This window comes from Anolis sagrei, chromosome X, assembly GCF_037176765.1.
Source record: "Anolis sagrei isolate rAnoSag1 chromosome X, rAnoSag1.mat, whole genome shotgun sequence".
NCBI classification, from domain to species: Eukaryota; Metazoa; Chordata; class Lepidosauria; order Squamata; family Dactyloidae; genus Anolis; species Anolis sagrei.
The window spans coordinates 23614750-23633214 of NC_090034.1; the positions used below are offsets into that span (position 1 = coordinate 23614750).

Consider the following 18465-nt stretch of genomic DNA (forward strand, 5'->3'; position numbering starts at 1 on the left):
TCTCCCAAACTCTGAACTCAAGAACGGAAAACGGAATGTTGGTGGACAGGAAAGGAGATTTAAAGATGGGCTTAAAGCCAACCTTAAAAACTCTGGCATAGACACTGAGAACTGGGAAGCCCTGGCCCTTGAGCGCTCCAGCTGGAGGTCAGCTGTGACCAGCAGTGCTGTAGAATCTGAAGAGGCACAAATGGAGGGCGAAAGAGAGAAACGTGCCAGGAGGAAGGTGCGTCAAGCCAACCCTGACCGGGACCGCCTTCCACCTGGAAACCGATGCCCTCACTGCGGGAAAAGATGCAGAGCAAGAATAGGGCTCCAGAGTCACCTACGGACCCACTGCCAGTACACAGATCCTGGAAGACTATCCTACTCGGACAACGAGGGATCGCCTAAGTAAGTACAACCTCTGAGGATAGCTGCCATAGATGCAGGCGAAACGTCAGGAGAGAATGCTTCCCTGTAATAACCTGAAGACCTTCACCAACCAGGCTCGAGCTGCCCCGCCCCCACCGCTTTCTATTGGTCACTTTCGCCTCCGCGGCTTCCAGCGGCACCGCCCCTTTGGTTCCGGCCGGCCAATAAGGCACTCTGTTTGGGTTGCCTGGGGGCGGGGCTTGCTGGTGCGGCCTTCTCTTTTGCATTCCCGGCAGGACGGAAGCGGAAGTCAGGTTTCTCTGCCCTCCGCCTACGGGAAGAGGCGGGAGCTGCAGTGCCAGAAGCTTGTGTGAGGGTTCAGCAGCCCGGAACGCCTTCGGAGGCTCCGGGGGACGGGTCACGACGGCGACGGCGACGGCGACGGGGAGGCCTCCGCGGGGCCCTCATGACTCAGGTAAGGAAGGAAAGAAAGGAGGAGGAGGAGGAGAATTCTATTATTATTACCGAAAAGAAAAAAAGGAACGAAGGAAGCATTGCCAGCTGAGGCTGGGTCCACACTGCAGTGCCGTTACTACAGGTTAAGTCTCTTGAAACGGATTATTTGGCAGTGTAGACTCACATAACGTGTGGGCCCAGCCTGAGTGTGCAAGGTAGGCCTTTGAGGTGGAACCCACCCCAGGCTTTTCCTAATCAAAGGTGGAGAGAATGTCTTAGAGGAAGGAAAAGGTGTAATGTTGTTATCCTATGGTTATTAAAGCATAGGAGATTTCAGGATGGATACGAGGGGTGCGGCCTTCCCTAGGTTGCACTCCAACTCCCAGCATTCCCTGTCATTGTTTAGATGGCAAAGGCTGCTGGGGCTTGTAGTCCAGTCATGTGTGTCAGGCTGCACCCTTCCTTGCCTGGGAAGTTTACCTAGTTGCTTCTTTGTTACATTCCAGGAAGGATAAGAGTGGTGTGGCCTTTCCTAGATTGGACTCCAACTCCCGGCATTCCTTATCATTGGCAGCGAAGGGTCACACGGCCTGGGAAGTTTATCTGGTTGCTTCTTTATGCTGAACCTCTAAGTCAGGCCTGGGCCAACTTGGACCCTCCAGGTGTTTTGGACTCCATTCCCACAATTCTTAACAGCCTGTTAGGAATTGTGGGAGTTGGAGTTCAAAACAACCAGAGGGGCCAAGTTGGCCCAGGCCTGCTCTGAGTAACAATCGCCGTCTTCAGTTGGGCTGTCCTATCAGAGGATAATATCAGCTGACAATGTTTGACTTCTCTGGATGTTTTCTTCTAAAACACTTCAACTTGAAGTCCAAAACATGCGAAGGGCCAAAGTTTGCCTGTGCCTGTTCTTAAAGATATCTGAAACTTTTATGTTGCCCCAAAAGAAGCGTGTTTCATTCCTAGTGGGTTTTTTTGCCAATTCGTTCCAGCCAGAATGTGGGACCTGCTTCTGTGTCAATGTGTTTGAAGAATTGTATATGTTAAAGAGAAGAATAGTCTTGTTCTTTTGAAGGTATTTCGAAGTACTGCTACATTCTTTCTGCACTTTAAAATGTTCCTTTCGGCACGTGCTGGGCTTTCAACATGGAGCGTATTCTTGATAGTGATGATCTATTTTGGGCAATGATGATTTATTGTTGTTATTATGAGAAGCAAGTCACATTTTAGGTAGTTTTGCAGGATCCCATGCACGTTCACCTGTAACTCCGTTCCATTGAAGGTTGTAGGGCAGATAGGGAGGTTGCAGCATCGGCTGCCACTTTCTTGAACCCTTCCTATGGTACTGTGTTTGCGGTGCTTCTAGATATATTACAGCATGGAATTAACAACTTATCAATAGCCAGAGACCCCTTGGTTGATTAACATGATATGTATAGTTGACGATTTCCAAGAAAAGTAAGAGCAGAAAGCGCTTATTGTTATTTGAAGTAGGGATTGTTTAATGTGGTTGTAGTAGGAAGCATCTCAGAAGCAAAATAGTTACAGTATAAGTCCCTTTAGAATTCAAATTTGTCCGGCTTTACATTTAGAGAAAATGTTTGCAGCAAAAAGATTGTTTTAAATTGGCCAGTTGCGAAATACTAGGAATCTGAAGGAAAAACAAAAACAAAAAAACCACTCTCCCAAGCGCTTCCTTAGTATTTTTGCCAATGTACCAATAACTCCCCAGCTTATCAAATAAAAAATTATGGTAATAATTACCATTGGGGATGTTAGTGTATGATCAAAAAAAGGCAAATAGGTGTTGTTCTGTTTGGTAGTGGTTGTTGTTGCCCTGGAAAGCTCTCTGTCTCTCTCTCCTGGAGAAGAAAGATGTGGTTTGGGGGGGGGGATCAGAAAGAATATTTAAGAGTGGGGTTCTGGGGTTTTTTTGGGTGGTGGGTTTGAAAATCTTGGCAGCCCTGGAAAAAAGGGGGAGGGAGAGAGTGGCTCCTTCCTTTCCCTCGCATAGAGAAGGAGAGTGAGGAGGAGGAGGAGGCAAAGCTGTTCGCTTGCTGCATGCATCTAAGGCGATGAATCCGGCCCCCTCTTTGGATCGCATTGCCTTGGCCTCATGGTGAGGAGGAAGAAGAGCCCCCCAGGCCCAGAAGACCCCCATCATGGGTAGGATGGAGTGCCGTGGGGCCACTTTTCAGACACCTTCTCCTTTCCCCCTTCCCCCTGCGCCGCCCCGAGGCTGCTTTTCCTCTCCTCCGTTTGCAGAGCTCTTCCCAAAGGCCTGACTTTTTTTTTTTGTCTTGCCCCTGAAGTTCCCTGCAAGGGGCCTGTCAGGGTAAGCCTTATTTCAGGGAGGGGGGTCTTTGCTGCCCTCCTTTTTGCCCTGCTCCCCCATCTGCTTCGGCACAGGTTGTTGGGTCGGGACACAAGCGAAGGAAAGGGGATTTAGTCACAAACAACGGCGGCCATGTTGAGAGGAATTTCCAGCAGCTAAACTTCTCCTCTCCAAAAGACAAGGCTCTCTCTTTCTGTCAGGGTTTGCCGTGCTGTTGTTCTTTCTTGCTGCTCCTTGGGGGTCTCTTCTTTTGGCTGACTTTGTACCCCCTCCCCACTTTAGTTTCTGCTTTATTCTTCTCCTCTTTCCCCAGGATGACAGTGAAGCTGGGCGATAGCAGCAGCAGCACTGAGGAAGGGTCGAGGAAGCCAGGCAAGCGAGCGGGTGAAGAGGGGTCTCTGGAAGAAGAGGAGGAAGGAGATGAAGGGGCCGGACAGGCGGCAGGAGGAGAGGCAGCCCCCAGCAGCAGCACAAAGGGAGCCGACGACGAAGAGGCCCCCTTTCCAAGCCACACCGATGGGGAGTCCTCCTTGGCCGCCACTGCTTTGCTTCCAGCCCCGTCCTCAACTCAACCGACACAGGACCAGCATCACTTCCTCAGGTCCAGCGTCAGGCCTCAGAGCAAGAGGTTCAGGAAGGATTCCCACACACCCTGTGCCCTTGCAGGAGGAGTGGGAGGCCACAGTGCCAGCGGCATCAACAACAACAACACAGCTGTAACAAGAGGAAAAGGTACAGTCCTGTTTTTTTCACATGCCAAAACTTCAGAGGTCTTGCATAGGAAGGTCTGGTATGCATCCTCACGTTGTTTTGGGCCCCATGTCATTTTGTGTATTTGATTGACACTTCCCATCACTACCTTTGCATCCTCAGTTTTTCGCTTGGGCACATCTTTGTACCCATGCTCCCATATGCAAAGAAAGAGATCAGGAGCCTGTTCTCCAAATGTTACTAAAGTTAGTTTCATGTATGCATGTGATCCACTTAGAATTATAGATTTGGAAGAGAATCCAAAACCCATCCAGTCCAACCCCATTCTGCCATGGAGAAAACAGTCAAAGCACTCTTGACAGATGGCCATTCAGCCTGTGCTCAAAAACCTCCAGAGCAGGGGACTCCATCATGCTCCAAGGCAACATGTTGAACAACTATTTGTTGTTAGAAAGTTCTTTCAAATATTTAGGTGGAATACCTTTTCCTGCATTTTAATTCTACTGCTCCATTGTGTCCTAGTCTCCAGAGCAGCAGACAACAAGCTTGACTCCTTCTCTTCAATGGGGCATTCTTTCAGATATTTAAACATGGCTCTCATATCCCCCCTATCCTTCTTTTCCCAAGTTAAACATACCCAGCTCCCTCACACGCACCTCTTAGGGCTTGGTTTCCAAACATTTGATCACTTTTAATGTCCTTCTTTAGACAAGTTCTAGTTTGTCAATATTCTTCTTGAATTGTGGTGTCTACGTTTATTACTTCTTACAATCTAGACACTGTTCTAATATTGATACAGCTTAGAATCGTATTGGCCTTTTTAGCTGCCACATCACACTGTTGGCTCATGTTCAGTTTACGGTCTACTCAGATTCCTAGATCCCTTTCATGTAGACTGTTTCAAGTCAGGTGTCCTGTATCTGTTAATTTCTTTGTTTTAGTATAGTACCACACAGTTCTACCAGTTGAAATTAATTTTGTTAGTTTTGGCCCACTCTCTAATCTGTTCAAGTCATTTTGGATTCTGATCCTGTCCTCAGGGGCATTTGCTCTCCCTCCCAATTTGGTATCTTCTGCAAATGTGATCAGCAAGCTCTGTATTCCATTGTCCAAGTCACTGATACAGATGTTGAATAGCACTGGACATTTCAGTCAGTCCTGGGAATATGTTAATTGTACATCTCTTAACATATGTCCTCAAACTTTTTAAACAGAGGGCCAGGTCACAGTGCCTCAAACTGTTGGAGGGCCGGATTATAATTTGAAAAAAACCCACAAATGAATTCCTGTGCACACTGCACATATTTTATTTGTAGTGCAAAAAAACACTTAAAAACAATACATAATTAAAATGAAGAACAATTTCTACAAATATAAAATTATTAGTATTTCAATGGGAAGTGTGGGCCTACTTTTGGCTGATGAGATAGGATTGTTGTTATTGTTGTGTGCTTTCAAGTTGTTTCAGACTTAGGTTGACTCTGAGCGAGAGCCGGTTAAATGATCTTGGAGGGCTGCATCCGGCCCCCAGGCCTTAGTTTGAGGACCCCGATCTAGAATGTCATTATCAGTACAGTGCTACTCGTTTCAGCTTAGAAGGCCATTCATGTGCATTACTCTTGCTCCCAAGTAAGAGTGTACAGGATCCAAACGTGCAATGAGGTGCTTCAGGTGTTTATTTGCAAGCTTTCCTTTGCACAACAGACTGCCATGTTGGATTAGTGTCATATAAGATTTGAAGTTTTAGAATTGTAATTAATGTTACTGTCAGGTTGCATGCTTTCAAATCTCAATGTATGTCAGTTAATTTATTAATCTTGTTATAATAGTATCTGCTCCCAGTGGCACAGCTGGTTAAACTGTTGAACTGCTGAACTTGCTGACCAAAAGGTCGGCGGTTCGAATACGGGGAGTGGGGTGAGCTCCTGCTGTTAGCCCCAGCATGCAAATGTGAGTAGATCAATAGGTACTGCTTTGGCAGGAAGGTAATGGCGTTCCATGCAGTCATGCTGGCCACATGACCTTGGAGGCGTCTACGGACAATGCCGGCTCTTCGGCTTAGAAATGGAGATGAGCACCACCCCACAGAGTTGGACACGACTAGACGTAATGTCAAGGAAAAACGTTTACTTTAGTATCCCTTAGGTCACCAGATTTTTTTCAAAACAAAATGTCTACAGAAGGCTGTTCGAAAGAATTATCAAGAGAGAAATTAACAGCAGAGTTGTTAAACCTAATATTTTTAAATTGTTGATAGTTATGTATTGTTGATTTGCCTCTGTAGTGAACAGATTCCTGGTGATGCACTTTTGGGATCATACATGCATTTTTATATTTATAGTAATCTCTGAAAGTTTTGACATCTCAAAATGCCAGTGGGGGGATTCAGTTATAATAGAATTCAGTAATGAAAATATGGACTACTCAGTGAAGCCCTATGACATTGTTAACAGTTTCTGCATAGCAGATACCATAGGCTTGTTTTCCCTTTCAAGCATAGCTTCTCCGTAGGTTTCTTTATTTTTGTCATATTCTGTAGAGCAGCACATTTTGTCTTGTGTAACAATCTGTTCCATATTTCAACCTCTTGGGTTGTTAAAATTACTGAAATGTGTACACTTGAGTTACAAACAAAATTAATGCTGTTACAAGCTGCTTATAAAATATTTAAATGTGAAGGCTAGTAAAAATTTGAGTGAGATGGTGCTGTCGGCGATGCTATAATTCGAAGCCATTTTGGATTATAGAAGTCATCCCATTCTCAATATTTTCAAGCGATTGCTGCAGATAGTGGACACAGGATTTGTCAACATGATGCCTTCCAATTGCTTTGGTCTACAGTTCTCATAAGCCATGGCCAGTTTTGAAGGAATTGGGGAGCTGATTATCTCAGGCGTCGATGGCTACCTTCTTGTTGAGTTCCTATGTTTGGAATATTTTGAAATTGTTCATTATTTAGATATTCAGATTGGCTTGAAGTAAAGACTGTATCTTTTGTAGTAAAATTTGATAGAGGTACCTTTGACCATGTCTCCAAAATCAGTTCTTTCTGCTCACTCCTGAGTTCAACAAAATGGCAGAGGAGAAAGTGAATCAAATAAGTGGTGCTTATTTGCACCAGAAAGTTTGACTTTGATCTGTTTCCAGAATCTGAAGTATCTGTGGCTTCCTGGCTGGTGAGGACTCATTTCTTCCCCCAAACCCCTGCCCCAATTCATACGTGAGTGCCTGTCCCATAACTATTTTCTCCATGCAATGTGGTTTATACCTTTGCGAATAGGTGTGCATTATAGTCCTTATTTCAGTGTATACCCCAATTTTATTTATTCCAGTTTAAGACCATTTCATGTTCATGCATGAGTTCATGTCAGGCACAATTTAAGTATTGTATTTTCAAGCTGCCTTCAATCCACATTAATTACTCAGTGTAGACGTGCCATTAGATATTTCATCTCAGTTGTTGAGATGTTCTGTTTGGCAGACTCAGCAGAACTGTGGAAGTATTTTAAAACTGTTTATCCCATGATTCAGTCACATCACAAGCAATCTGGCTAGCACAGGTTTTGAGAGTCTTCATTCAACTTCACTGGGCACGTTTGCACTGCTTACAAATATGATGTAGAATATCTCTTTATCGCAGTGATTTTCAGCAGTCTTGAGCTGACGTTCTCATTAACCCTAATAGTTATATTGTGTTGCTGTGAGTTTTTCGGGCTGTATGGCCATGTTCCAGCAGCATTCTCTCTTGATGTTTTGCCTGCGTTCTGAAGAACCTGTGAAGATGCCAGCCTCAGAGCAGGCGAAACGTCCAGAAACCATGGTAGTGGAACATTGCCAAACAGTCTGAAAAACTCACAGCAGCACAGTGATTCAGGCCATGAAAGCTCTTCAACAACTCGTACATTTCCTTTAGTACAGTGGTTACCAACCTTTGGTCCTCCAGGTGTTTTGAACTTCAATTCCCAGAAATCCCAGCCATCCTATCAGCTATTAAAAATTGTGGGAACTGAAGTCCAAAACACTGGAGGACCAAAGGTTGGGAACAGCTGTTTTAATAGGTAGTCACATTCACTTAGAGGAGCCCCTGGTGACGCAGTAGGTTAAACTCTTGCGCCAACAGGACTGTTGAGCTAAAGGTCAGCAGTTTGAATCCAGGGTTAGGGTGAGCTCCCACCTGTCAGCTCCAGCTTCTCATGCGGGGACATGGGAGAAGCCTCCCACAGGATGGTGAAACATCCGGGTGTCCCCTGGGCAACATCCCTGCAAGTGGCCAATTCTCTCACACCAGAAGTGACTTGCAGTTTCTCAAGTTGCTCCTAACATGAAAAATTCACTTAAAAGCACAGAATGGGCTTGTAATTTGTTAGAAAACTGGCAATTCAGATGAACCTTACAAAGACCTTATTAGGTAGATTTAAATCTAGAAATATAAAGGCTCCGATAGAAAATTCTATGAGAGTCATAGGCTATAATGAAGATCCCTCTCTATCGTGCTTGCTTCCTGTGATGTATATGAAGGACACTATTAAAAGAGCTTTAAAAAATATTTACATCCCATATTTCTCCATATACAGGATCTGAAGTGGTTTCCAAGTATTTAAAAATCATGGTTCAGTTTTTTAAGTCATTCATTAGTCAAACATGTAAAATGTAATGAAATATGAACATAAATATCATATGAAAAGATAAAAACATCACTACATTACATTTTTTGACACATAAATTACAAGCCAGAGACCTGTTTCTGAAAGAGTCTTTGCCTGCTAGCCAAAGGCTAGGGGAGAGGGGCCACATGAACCTCACACAGGAAGAGTTCTATAAAGTGAGAGCAGCCATTAACGTTTTCCCCTGACTCCTTACCAGATTTCCCTCTGATGGCGGTGGGAAAAAGGTAAAGCCTTAAAACTCATGAGGGAGATAGGATCATTCAGATTGTTTGGATCTAAGTGATAGAGGGTCTTAAAGTCATAATGAGCACTTTGGAAGCCCAGTAGCCAATAAAGCCATTGCAACGAACAGTTTACATGTTCCCTCTAATCGGTCCTGGTCAACAGCCTGACTGAAGCATTGTAATCCTATTGAAGTTAGAATCAGAGAGTTGGAAAAGACCCCAAAGACCGTCCAGTCCAACCCTCATCCATGCTGGGATGTACAATGAGAAAACTCCCAGCAAAGGCCCATTCAGCTTCTGCTTAAAAACCTTCAGAGAAAAAGACTCCACCACACTCCCAGGCTGTGGCAGATTCCAGTGCCGAACAGCTCTAACCGTTGGGAAGGTTTTCCTAATGTTTAGGTGGAATCACTTTTCTCGTAGTTTGAATAAATGCCTATGGGAAGAGCAGAAAACGGACTCCATCTTTCAAATGTTCTAACGTGGCTCTCGTGTTGCTTCTTAACTTTCTCTTCTCTAGGCTAAACATGCCCAGCTCTACCACTTGGGATCTTGGTCCACACTATGTGGACGCCTTCCAGTTTGTCAGTATCCTTCATAATTGTGGTGCCCAGAACTAGGCAAAGTATTCTAGGTGAAGTCTGACCAAAGCAGAATAGAGTGATACAACTCTCCTATTGATGCAGCCTAGAATCTCATTGGCTTTTTAGCTGCTGCATCATTGTTGATTTATGATCAACTTGTGATCTACTAAGACGCCTAGATCCCTTCTACATGTACTATTGTCAAGCCATGTACACCCAGCCTATATCTTTGCATGATTTTTTCCGAAGTGCCATACCAGTTGAAATTTATTTTGCTTTGGGCCAGCTCTTCAGATAATTTTAAATTTTCATTCTGGCCTCCTAATTTAATGCCACCTGCAAGTTTGATAAGTGTGTCCTTTCTTCCATCATGCATTTAGAAAAAAGATTGAATAGCATTGGGGCCAAAATGAAGAGGACTAATCCATGACATGGTGTCAACAAAAATTACTTTATTAAAACCTGTTGCATTTCGATCTGGTGTAAAGGTCTGTCCCCATGCGCCCCCCCCCCCCCCCCCCGGCGGAACATTGTCATTCTGAACTCTTTTGTAGTAATAATTGCATTTCACATAATTCTTTAGGTCTTGATAATACAGAACTCAGGTATGTTACTTTGTTACTTTAAAACAGTGGTTCCCAACCCTTTTTCGACCAGGGACTACTTGACCAGGGACCACTCTACAATGTTAGCACCAAAAGGATTATGAACCAGTTTTTGGTCAACTTTAGATTCAATTTGGTTATTTGGGGTGCTGATTCAGAAAATTGCATTGGATATACCACATCAACTCTAGTTTCTGATACAGAACATATGCCATCCAGTAGTCACCATCTACTCACCCATAGTAAACCATATTTAATAATTTAGAGCTGATGTAATAGTAGAAATCTTTCATGGGTAGTCAGTGTCTCCCAACATCCCTGTTGCCTCGGCACTAAAAGAGGGTTTTGCAAGACCAGTTGCTCTTGTTGCCACATGCAGTTTTCTGAATCAGCACCCCAAATAACACAAAGAACAGGCCTAAAAATAAAGACACCAAGGCTTCCAGGTGCTACATGGAATGGCTCCGCTCAGGGGGAGGGAGGAGGAGAAGGAGAAGCGCAGTCAGGAGGCTCTCCTCCTGACACCCCCATTGCCTTGGCACTATAAGAGGGCCAGTTGCTCTCGTTGCAGCGGTGTAGTAATGATGAGGCCACTGGTGGCCCACAGATCACAGGTTGGGAACCACAGCTCTAAACTGTACTCTTATTTGAAATGAAGCTCGTTTTTAAGTCTGCAGTTTTCTTTATTTTTGTTCTGTTTCCTGACTATCTATTCACAAAACTTTTTAAACTATTGCTACAATTTTAATGACATGTGACTTCTTCTTAATACCATGGTACAATCATTAGGGAGTATATGGCATTTGTTTTGTGTTATAAAAAGGTGGAGATAATAGTGGGGCCTCATCTGGCAACTCTTCGGGAATCCTCCCCAGCAACCTAGCTGGCAGTTCAAAATCAGCTGCCAGGAACCTGAGCTCCTCAGCTGGAGAAAAAGAAGAAGGCAAGAAAGTCAGACGTCAGTGGGAATCCTGGAGTACAGAGGATAAGAATACTTTCTTTGAGGGTCTCTATGAGGTGAGTGTGTTCAGGAGTTCATTGTTGCCATGTCCTCAAGCAGTGTGTTCCAAAGATGTGCATGGTCAACAGCAGACATGGGCAAACTTGGGCCCTCCAAGTGTTTTGGACTTCCACAATTCCTAACAGCCAGTAGGCTGTTAGGAATTGTGGAAGTTGAAGTCCAAAACACCTGGAGGGTCCAGGTTTGCCCATGCTTGCGACAGCATTTATCTCAAATGTATTTAAATGTTTTTAGTCATCTGAGGTGAATAGGACAATTCCCCAATGCTGCGGAACATTCCACATTTTGAATTGAATGGAATAATACATCCTGCTCTTATAAAGCCCATAAACAATTGTTCCCAGAGCTTCAAATTACTTAACTTCTGTCTGATTTTCGAACAGTTGACATGTATAGCTATTTTTAGTAGACATTCTGAAGCCACAACTAAATCCTGCAAGCCTTTCGGTAACTGCAGAATTTTATCAATTATTTCAAATAGGCATTAAATCATCCAATAGGTATGAAAATGAGACATCTAGCTCTCTTATACATTCTTGCTTATTCCTACTAGACTCTTGCCCATCACTTGTTTACATTTGCCTTTTCAGCATGGAAAAGACTTTGAAGCCATTCAGAACAACATTGCCCTGAAATATAAAAAGAAGAGCAAGCCAGCAAGCATGGTGAAAAACAAGGAGCAGGTTCGCCATTTCTACTATCGCACCTGGCACAAAATTTCCAAATACATTGACTTTGATAATGGTGAGCACTTTTACACTTGATGTAGCTATACAACAATGATATTCTAAGGTTGCTCATGGAAAAAGTTACTCCTAAGAGCATGTCCCTCAGTATGGTCTTCATAGTAAAGGTTTGATTGATGCCTGAAGGTGACACCATGCAGAAATCCCATTGTACTCTATGATGGAGGGAAAGTGCAATATAAATTGAATCAATGCTTGAAAGTAAGAGGCAATCACTCAGCAGTGCATCAAACTAGTATGTCCCATTTGCACCCCTTTCTGCAACCCAGGTGACATCCTTATGGTCGGCCAAAACAAATTACAGGATTGCTGAAACTAGTGCAATGAACCAATAAAGATACTTTGCACTCTAGATTCTGCTTCCAACACAATTGATTTTGTATCTAAGTACAGTGGACCCTTTGGATCTGCAGATGCCCTCCAAAAACAGATGATCACATCCCATATTATTAAATGGTGGTGATTTGTGTGCAGATGCATCAGCACAAACATTCTTCATATTGCTAGCAGATCATGTATGGTACAGGACAATAGCAGACGGTGGAGTCCATTGCACTGAACTGAAAGAGAGAGACCAGCAGGGTTTGCAAAGGCGAAGCAAGCTAGTTGCTTCCATAAATTCCAGGTCAAAGTTTTCATACTTCTTTTATTGTTGTCCAGGCTGTTGGGAGTTGTAGTTTAAATTGTATAGAAGGTGTCATGTTAAGTACATATTCCAATGAATGCATGATCAGATGCCCACACTAATTTGACAAATGCTATCATTGTGATTATTTATTTTAGCTTTTTAACTTTGTCATAACATCCTTTCACTTATAGGTGACCAAGAAATACCTCAAAATTGAATAAAATAGCATTTGAAATTCAAGTTACTTAAATATAATATCCAAAATAACAAGGAAATAATCAAAAATCCTAAATAGATAACTTGCAGTCCCATCTGAGATTATTATTGTATGATTCTGATCCCAGAAAACATCCCTTTTGTATTAATTACAGAAAAATCTCTTGATTTACCATGAACCTTTTGAAACAATGGTTGATTTCTATCTTGTTCTCTAAAAATTCCTAAATAATGATTTTTATCTTGTTCTCTAAAAATTCCTAAATAAGAAAGTCTTAGCTTTCTGTTGATGCAACCAGAGTGTTTCTTTTTCCTTTAACATTTGTGGTTTCATCTTCCTCCCCCCCCCCCCCCCCCCAGTCTTTTCTCAAGGGCTGAAAAAATCATCCCTGGAGCTCTATGGCTTAATTTGTTATGGAGAGCTAAGGAAGAAAATTGGGGGCTGTAAGTATCAGAGTTTTTCATTCGCAAGACATTCACAAAATGTTAGGTGTTCTCAGTGTTCTTAAGGAAAACTACCTAGTGCTTTGTGGCTATTTCCCAAGATGTTTGTGATAACTTTAAGTGAGCTTTAGGTATTTTTTCCGTAGGCATTCTGATTGCTTTGTGTATGGAAATTTCCAAGTTACTCCTTTGTTGACTATTTTTTTTGGGGGGGGGTGGTTTTGTTGTTGTTTGTTTTTGCAAAATATAGCACTATTAAAGAATGCACAGAGGAGAAAAAAATATATAAACCACACAAGGGGGCCTCTGTTATTTTGTTCATATTATTCTGCTTGCCTAACAAACGGCTGATACATTGCATGTATGTACAAAATCCCACACATGTACAAATCAGGCTACTAAATGCCAGACAGCCTTTCTTAATCAACAGGTATTTATGGGTATCAGAAAGGAGAGGTTGGGTGGAGGTTTGTAAAAGCCACCTTCTCCTGCTACTCCTCCAAACATTTCCCAAAGCTTTCCCCTCAGAGATGGAGGAGAAGAAGATGTTGCCTTCATGTTGAGGATGTGGCTGCTTTTCTTCCCTTCTGGAACAGTGGGAATTTCCTGCGCACAACTAATTGATGTCCCAATTAGGGTTGCTAGGCATCTGTTGTTGAAGGGTTGGAAAGCTTTGCAGGCAGTCCCTGAGTTACAAACATCTAACTCCTAGTTACAAATGGGGTGAGACAACAGGAAGTGAGGGGAAATCTACCCCTAGAAAGAGAAATTCACTCTGGTGACAATTATCACTGGGAAAAGGGTCTCCATTGAAGCTTTTATCACCAATCCTTGTTTCCACAACAAGCCAAATTTCTTAAAATCCAATTCTCACAGGGACAGAAAGTGGAGTGAAATCCTTGGCACAGACAGTAAAATCAACACCTCAGGGGTGTTAACCCTTCTCTATTTTGTTTGTTTTTGTTAAAAATGTAATACATATGTCTGGCTGCTGATGACACGATAAATAAAATAACCCTTCTCTATGCAATATAAAGTTTTGTATAGATTACCTTGGGTACCCGACATTGCCCAAGTTATTTCAAAAAGTCCTTTTTGAAATTGTACAAAATGCATAAGGTTGTGAATTAACTATAACTGACATCATGCCAGGTTGACCCCTTGAAATTCCATCAGTACTTAAAGTTTGTTATGTTAGGCAAGTTTGCTCTAGATGCATCATCAGTGGGTTTCAGTGTGCTCTCTGGCTGTAGGGTAAACTACAACTCCCATCATGGTGAGTCAGTTCCCTCAAACCCCTCCAGCAAGTTGAGTTAGTCATGGGGGTTCTGTGTTCTAAATATGGTCAGGTCCATCATTGGTGGAGGTCACAGTTTCTCTTTTTTTGAGTGAACTACAACTCCCAGAAAGGAAGGCCAGTTCCCCCCAACCCCTCTAGTAATCAAAATTCAACATATCAAGTATGTTTGCCAAGTTTGGGAGCTTATAGATGACTGGAGTTACACTTAAAAATATCCTTGTTCCAACTTACAAACAAACCTACAGAACCTAAGGACTGCCTGTATTACGTTCATAGGAAGTTAGGTGAAGTCCTAAAGTTCTCTGCAATATTTTTTTTCAACTAACCAGGCAGGCCAAATTCTTACTGCTCTAAGTTGTAGGGTTTTGCAGATCTGTTACAGATCTGTTACAGATTGTAGAATTAAGAAATGTGTCACAGTAACTTGTAACCCGCAAGATTTTTTTTTAGGCCTGATAAATCACTAAAGAATTTTCTTCCAATGCTCCCTTGTTTTGTAAGGGTGCTAGTGGGGTATACCTATTACATTAGCAGAAAACTAGAAGTAGGTAAAAGTCACCATAGCTTCTCTGCTTTAGCAGATATTTCAGAGTGTATTCCCAGCCACAACCTGTTCTTAAAATCATCTAAGTACCTTGGATCTGTCCTAAACTCTATGGATTCCATCTCACCTCAATCAAAGAATGGAGCATTGGATACTGACAGTGAAAGGCCACAATCTCCCCTTTCTTCTCCTCTTTTTGTATTTCTAAAATCCTTCAAAAATTCTTCTTGTAGGATTTTCATTGAAATGCTCTGTCCTTAAGAATCACCACTGTCCAATAATAAAGATCAAATCTAGACATTATTACCTTTCCCAAAACATGCAATTCTTCAACCTTGCCCATGTTTTATTCTTCATTTTATTTAAAGGTATGGATGACAAAAATGCAGCTAAACTCAATGAGCTTATCCAAGTTGGGTAAGTAATTTCTCTTCTAAAAAATATAAACAGTATATAATTGCTATCTTTTGAAATGTTTTATTATATCAGTTCATCAGCTGTTCAAGACAGGAGTCTGTCCTCCTGGATTTGTCAGTTCATAAACTAGGGTAATGCAAGTTGCAAAAAAGTTTAATTATTATATATACTCAAGTATAAGCCCGCCCAAAAATAATGCAAGGCACTTAATTTTACCACACAAAAAAACCTGGGAAAATGTATTTACTCGAGTATAAGCCAAGGGTGGGAAATGCAGCAGCTACTGGCAAATTTCAAAATAAAAATAGATACCAATAAAATGACATTAATTGAGGCATCATTAGGTTAAATGTTTTGGAATATTTACATAAAACTGGAATTTAAGATAAGACTGTCCAACTCTGATTAAATCATTATTCTAACCTTCTTCAATGTCAATGTGCTTACGTATCCTTCCAATAATAATAAAGTAAAATAATGACTGTAATAATAATCATCATCATCATCATCATGGAGTAAAATAATGGAGGTGTAATAATAACGGTAATAATAGAGCGGAATAATACATGTAATCATCATCATCATAAAGTAAAATATTGTAAAGGTAATAAGGTTAAGGTAAAGGTTGTCCCCTGACATTAAGTCCAGTCATGTCTGACTCTGGGGTGTGGTGCTCATCTCCATTTCTAAGCCGAAGAGCCGGCGTTGTCCATAGACACCTCCAAGTTCATGTGGCCGGCATGACTGCAAGGTAATAATAATAGTAATAAATAGAGAAAATTAATAAATGTAATAAAAATAATCTTAATAACAGTAAAATAATAAATAACATTGACTTGAATATAAGCTGATGGGGGCATTTTCAGCCTAAAAAAGGGCTGAAAAACTCAAATATATATGGTAATTCCAGCTCAGTGCAATAAGTGTAATGATTGAAGGACTGGCAATCTGGACGACGAAACTGGATCACGATTTTAGTCAAGAGATGAATTGGATTGTTTATTGATATATGTATTGTGGATTATGTTTTTATGCTTTTAAACTGTATACTGTTGTTTGTTATAAGTTGTTGTAAACCGCGTTGAGTCGCCGGCTAGGCTGAGAAACGGCGGTATACAAGTATAGCAAATAAATAAATAAATAAATAAAATGTATCTATTTTACATAGATTTTGGGGACAAACATTCTCCTGAAGCACCTGAAAAATGTTTTATTTTCTGTTGTTTTGTTTGAATTCATATTTGGCAGTCTTCAGTTAATTCCTTTTTCTACTTCATATGTTTTAAAAACATTATGCTACTGAGACAACTGGGTGGTTTAAAAATCTACAAGATATTGTATAATACTTCTTTTGTAGTTTTGAAGCCCAGATAAACCATGCAACATCCAAATGTTTTATTGACTTTTGCATAAAGCCTATATGAAATTTTTTTGGAGAGCTGCTGTTCCACTGATGCCCCAACTGTTCCACTCTTTCCTAGAGCAACAACTGTGCGCTACAAAGGGAGGAATCTTCGTATCAAAGCCCCGATGTGCAGGGCTCTGAAGAAGCTCTGTGATCCAGACGGTACGTAAGAGACCGTAGCAGAAGCAAAACAGGCTGGAATTAATTGTAGGAAAAGAGCAAAGTGTATTGCCTGGCCTGTTCCCACAGTATGTTGTATGAATATGTTCTGATCATGTTCTGAATGGATCTGCACAAGATTTAGTACACTCCACTTATCACTTGGCTGCTGAGCATGTATCTCCAGTTTGTAGGTGCTGTGCAGCTGGCAAAAGTGGATCAAGAGGTAGCATAGCGGACCAAACTCAAAGGGGGCTCACCAATGGTTCCTCTTCATCCTGGAAAGAAGTGACTAGTGGAGTTCTGCAGGGTTCAGCCCTGGGTCTTTCAGGGCTGAACAACATCATTATTAATGACATAGATGAAGGCTTAGAGGGCATGCTGATCAAGTTTGCCGATGGTACCAAATTAAGAGGGCTATCTTAATAGTCAAGAAGTCAGGATCAGAATCCAAAATGGCCATAACAGATTGGAGAACTGATTGTTGAAAACCAACAAAATGAATTTCAAAAAGGACATATGTAAACCACTATACTTAGGCAGCTTACAAATGTTAATTTGCCCCCAGGCTTATAATCTACACAACAAACATATGATACCATACATAAGACATGTGGTTGTGTCTTGCCTCATTCCCATTCAAGTGCCAGCAGAATGGCAATTGAAAGTTTTATCACATGCCGGCATAATCATAGCTGGATTTGTATTGCAAGAAAATCTGTGCCATATGAAATTAGAATATGTCTTCTGTCTGCGACAGTTTTTTGCATCATAATTACTGCTATGGCCGTTATTATTGAGACTATTACTATTGTATCTAAAAATAAAATCAGCCTTTTCTCTCTGATGTCCTCCTGGCATTAAGGACTACAACTCTGTTCATGTTGGCTGGAGCTGATTAAGGTGCAAGCAAAATCTCCGAAGGACATGACGTTGTTGATTTACACTGTCCTAGAGATCCCTGCAATGTGTATGGACATCCTGAAAGTAGAAATCTTGGGACATGAACACATTTGTTTGTCAGGTTCCTGTTTTCCTGTTGGAAAATTTTTGGCCCTCTTGAACACATCAAATGCAATTTCTCTGTGTCTTCAGCTTCCCTTATGAGCCTGTTACTGTGCAGCACATCCTTGGAGCAGCTTCAAGCATTGTCTCTACTTCTTTCCTCCCAGGGATTAGCGATGAGGAGGATCAAAAGCCGGTGCGTCTCCCCCTGAAAGTCCCTGTGGAGCTGCAGCCGCGAAATAATCATGCGTGGGCCCGTGTGCAGAGCCTGGCCCAGAACCCACGTCTCAGGTATCCTGAAATGAGATGCTAGATATGGACAGAGAGCTCCAAACCTGAACCTAAAATTGGTTTCATAATTGCAAACAGATTAATAAAGAGTCTGTAAGTTGGACAGCAGTATTAGGATTTAATTTCTACAGCCTTTGAATCATTCTGTCCACTATTAGCAAAAATCTGGTCACTGTTCTAGGTTGTTAAAGGTAAAGGTTTCCCTTGACATTAAGTCTAGTCATGACTGACTCTGGGGGGTGGTACTCATCTCCATTTCTAAGCCGAAGAGGCAGCATTGTCCGTAGACACCTCCAAGGTCATATGGCCAGCATGACTGCATAGAGTGCCATTACCTTCCTGTAGAAGTGGTA

General features: G+C 41.9%; 1 protein-coding gene across 3 annotated transcripts in view; it reads left to right on the forward strand.

Annotated features, from left to right (window-relative positions):
- The first annotated feature begins 669 nt into the window (after positions 1–669).
- Positions 670–18465, forward strand: part of CRAMP1 (cramped chromatin regulator homolog 1) — a 41276-nt gene continuing 23480 nt past the window's right edge. Inside the window, exons 1-8 of one of the 3 annotated variants that reach the window (XM_060786381.2) lie at positions 670–829; positions 3459–3877; positions 10760–10953; positions 11548–11701; positions 12908–12991; positions 15204–15252; positions 16734–16819; positions 17989–18112. In XM_060786381.2, the coding sequence (XP_060642364.2) occupies positions 3460–3877; positions 10760–10953; positions 11548–11701; positions 12908–12991; positions 15204–15252; positions 16734–16819; positions 17989–18112 (1109 nt within the window). In that variant the 5' untranslated portion in view covers positions 670–829; position 3459. Of the gene's footprint in view, positions 830–2798; positions 2977–3003; positions 3146–3458; positions 3878–10759; positions 10954–11547; positions 11702–12907; positions 12992–15203; positions 15253–16733; positions 16820–17988; positions 18113–18465 lie in introns of those variants that run through there. The other 2 variants (XM_060786379.2, XM_060786382.2) reach the window with 2 other exon arrangements.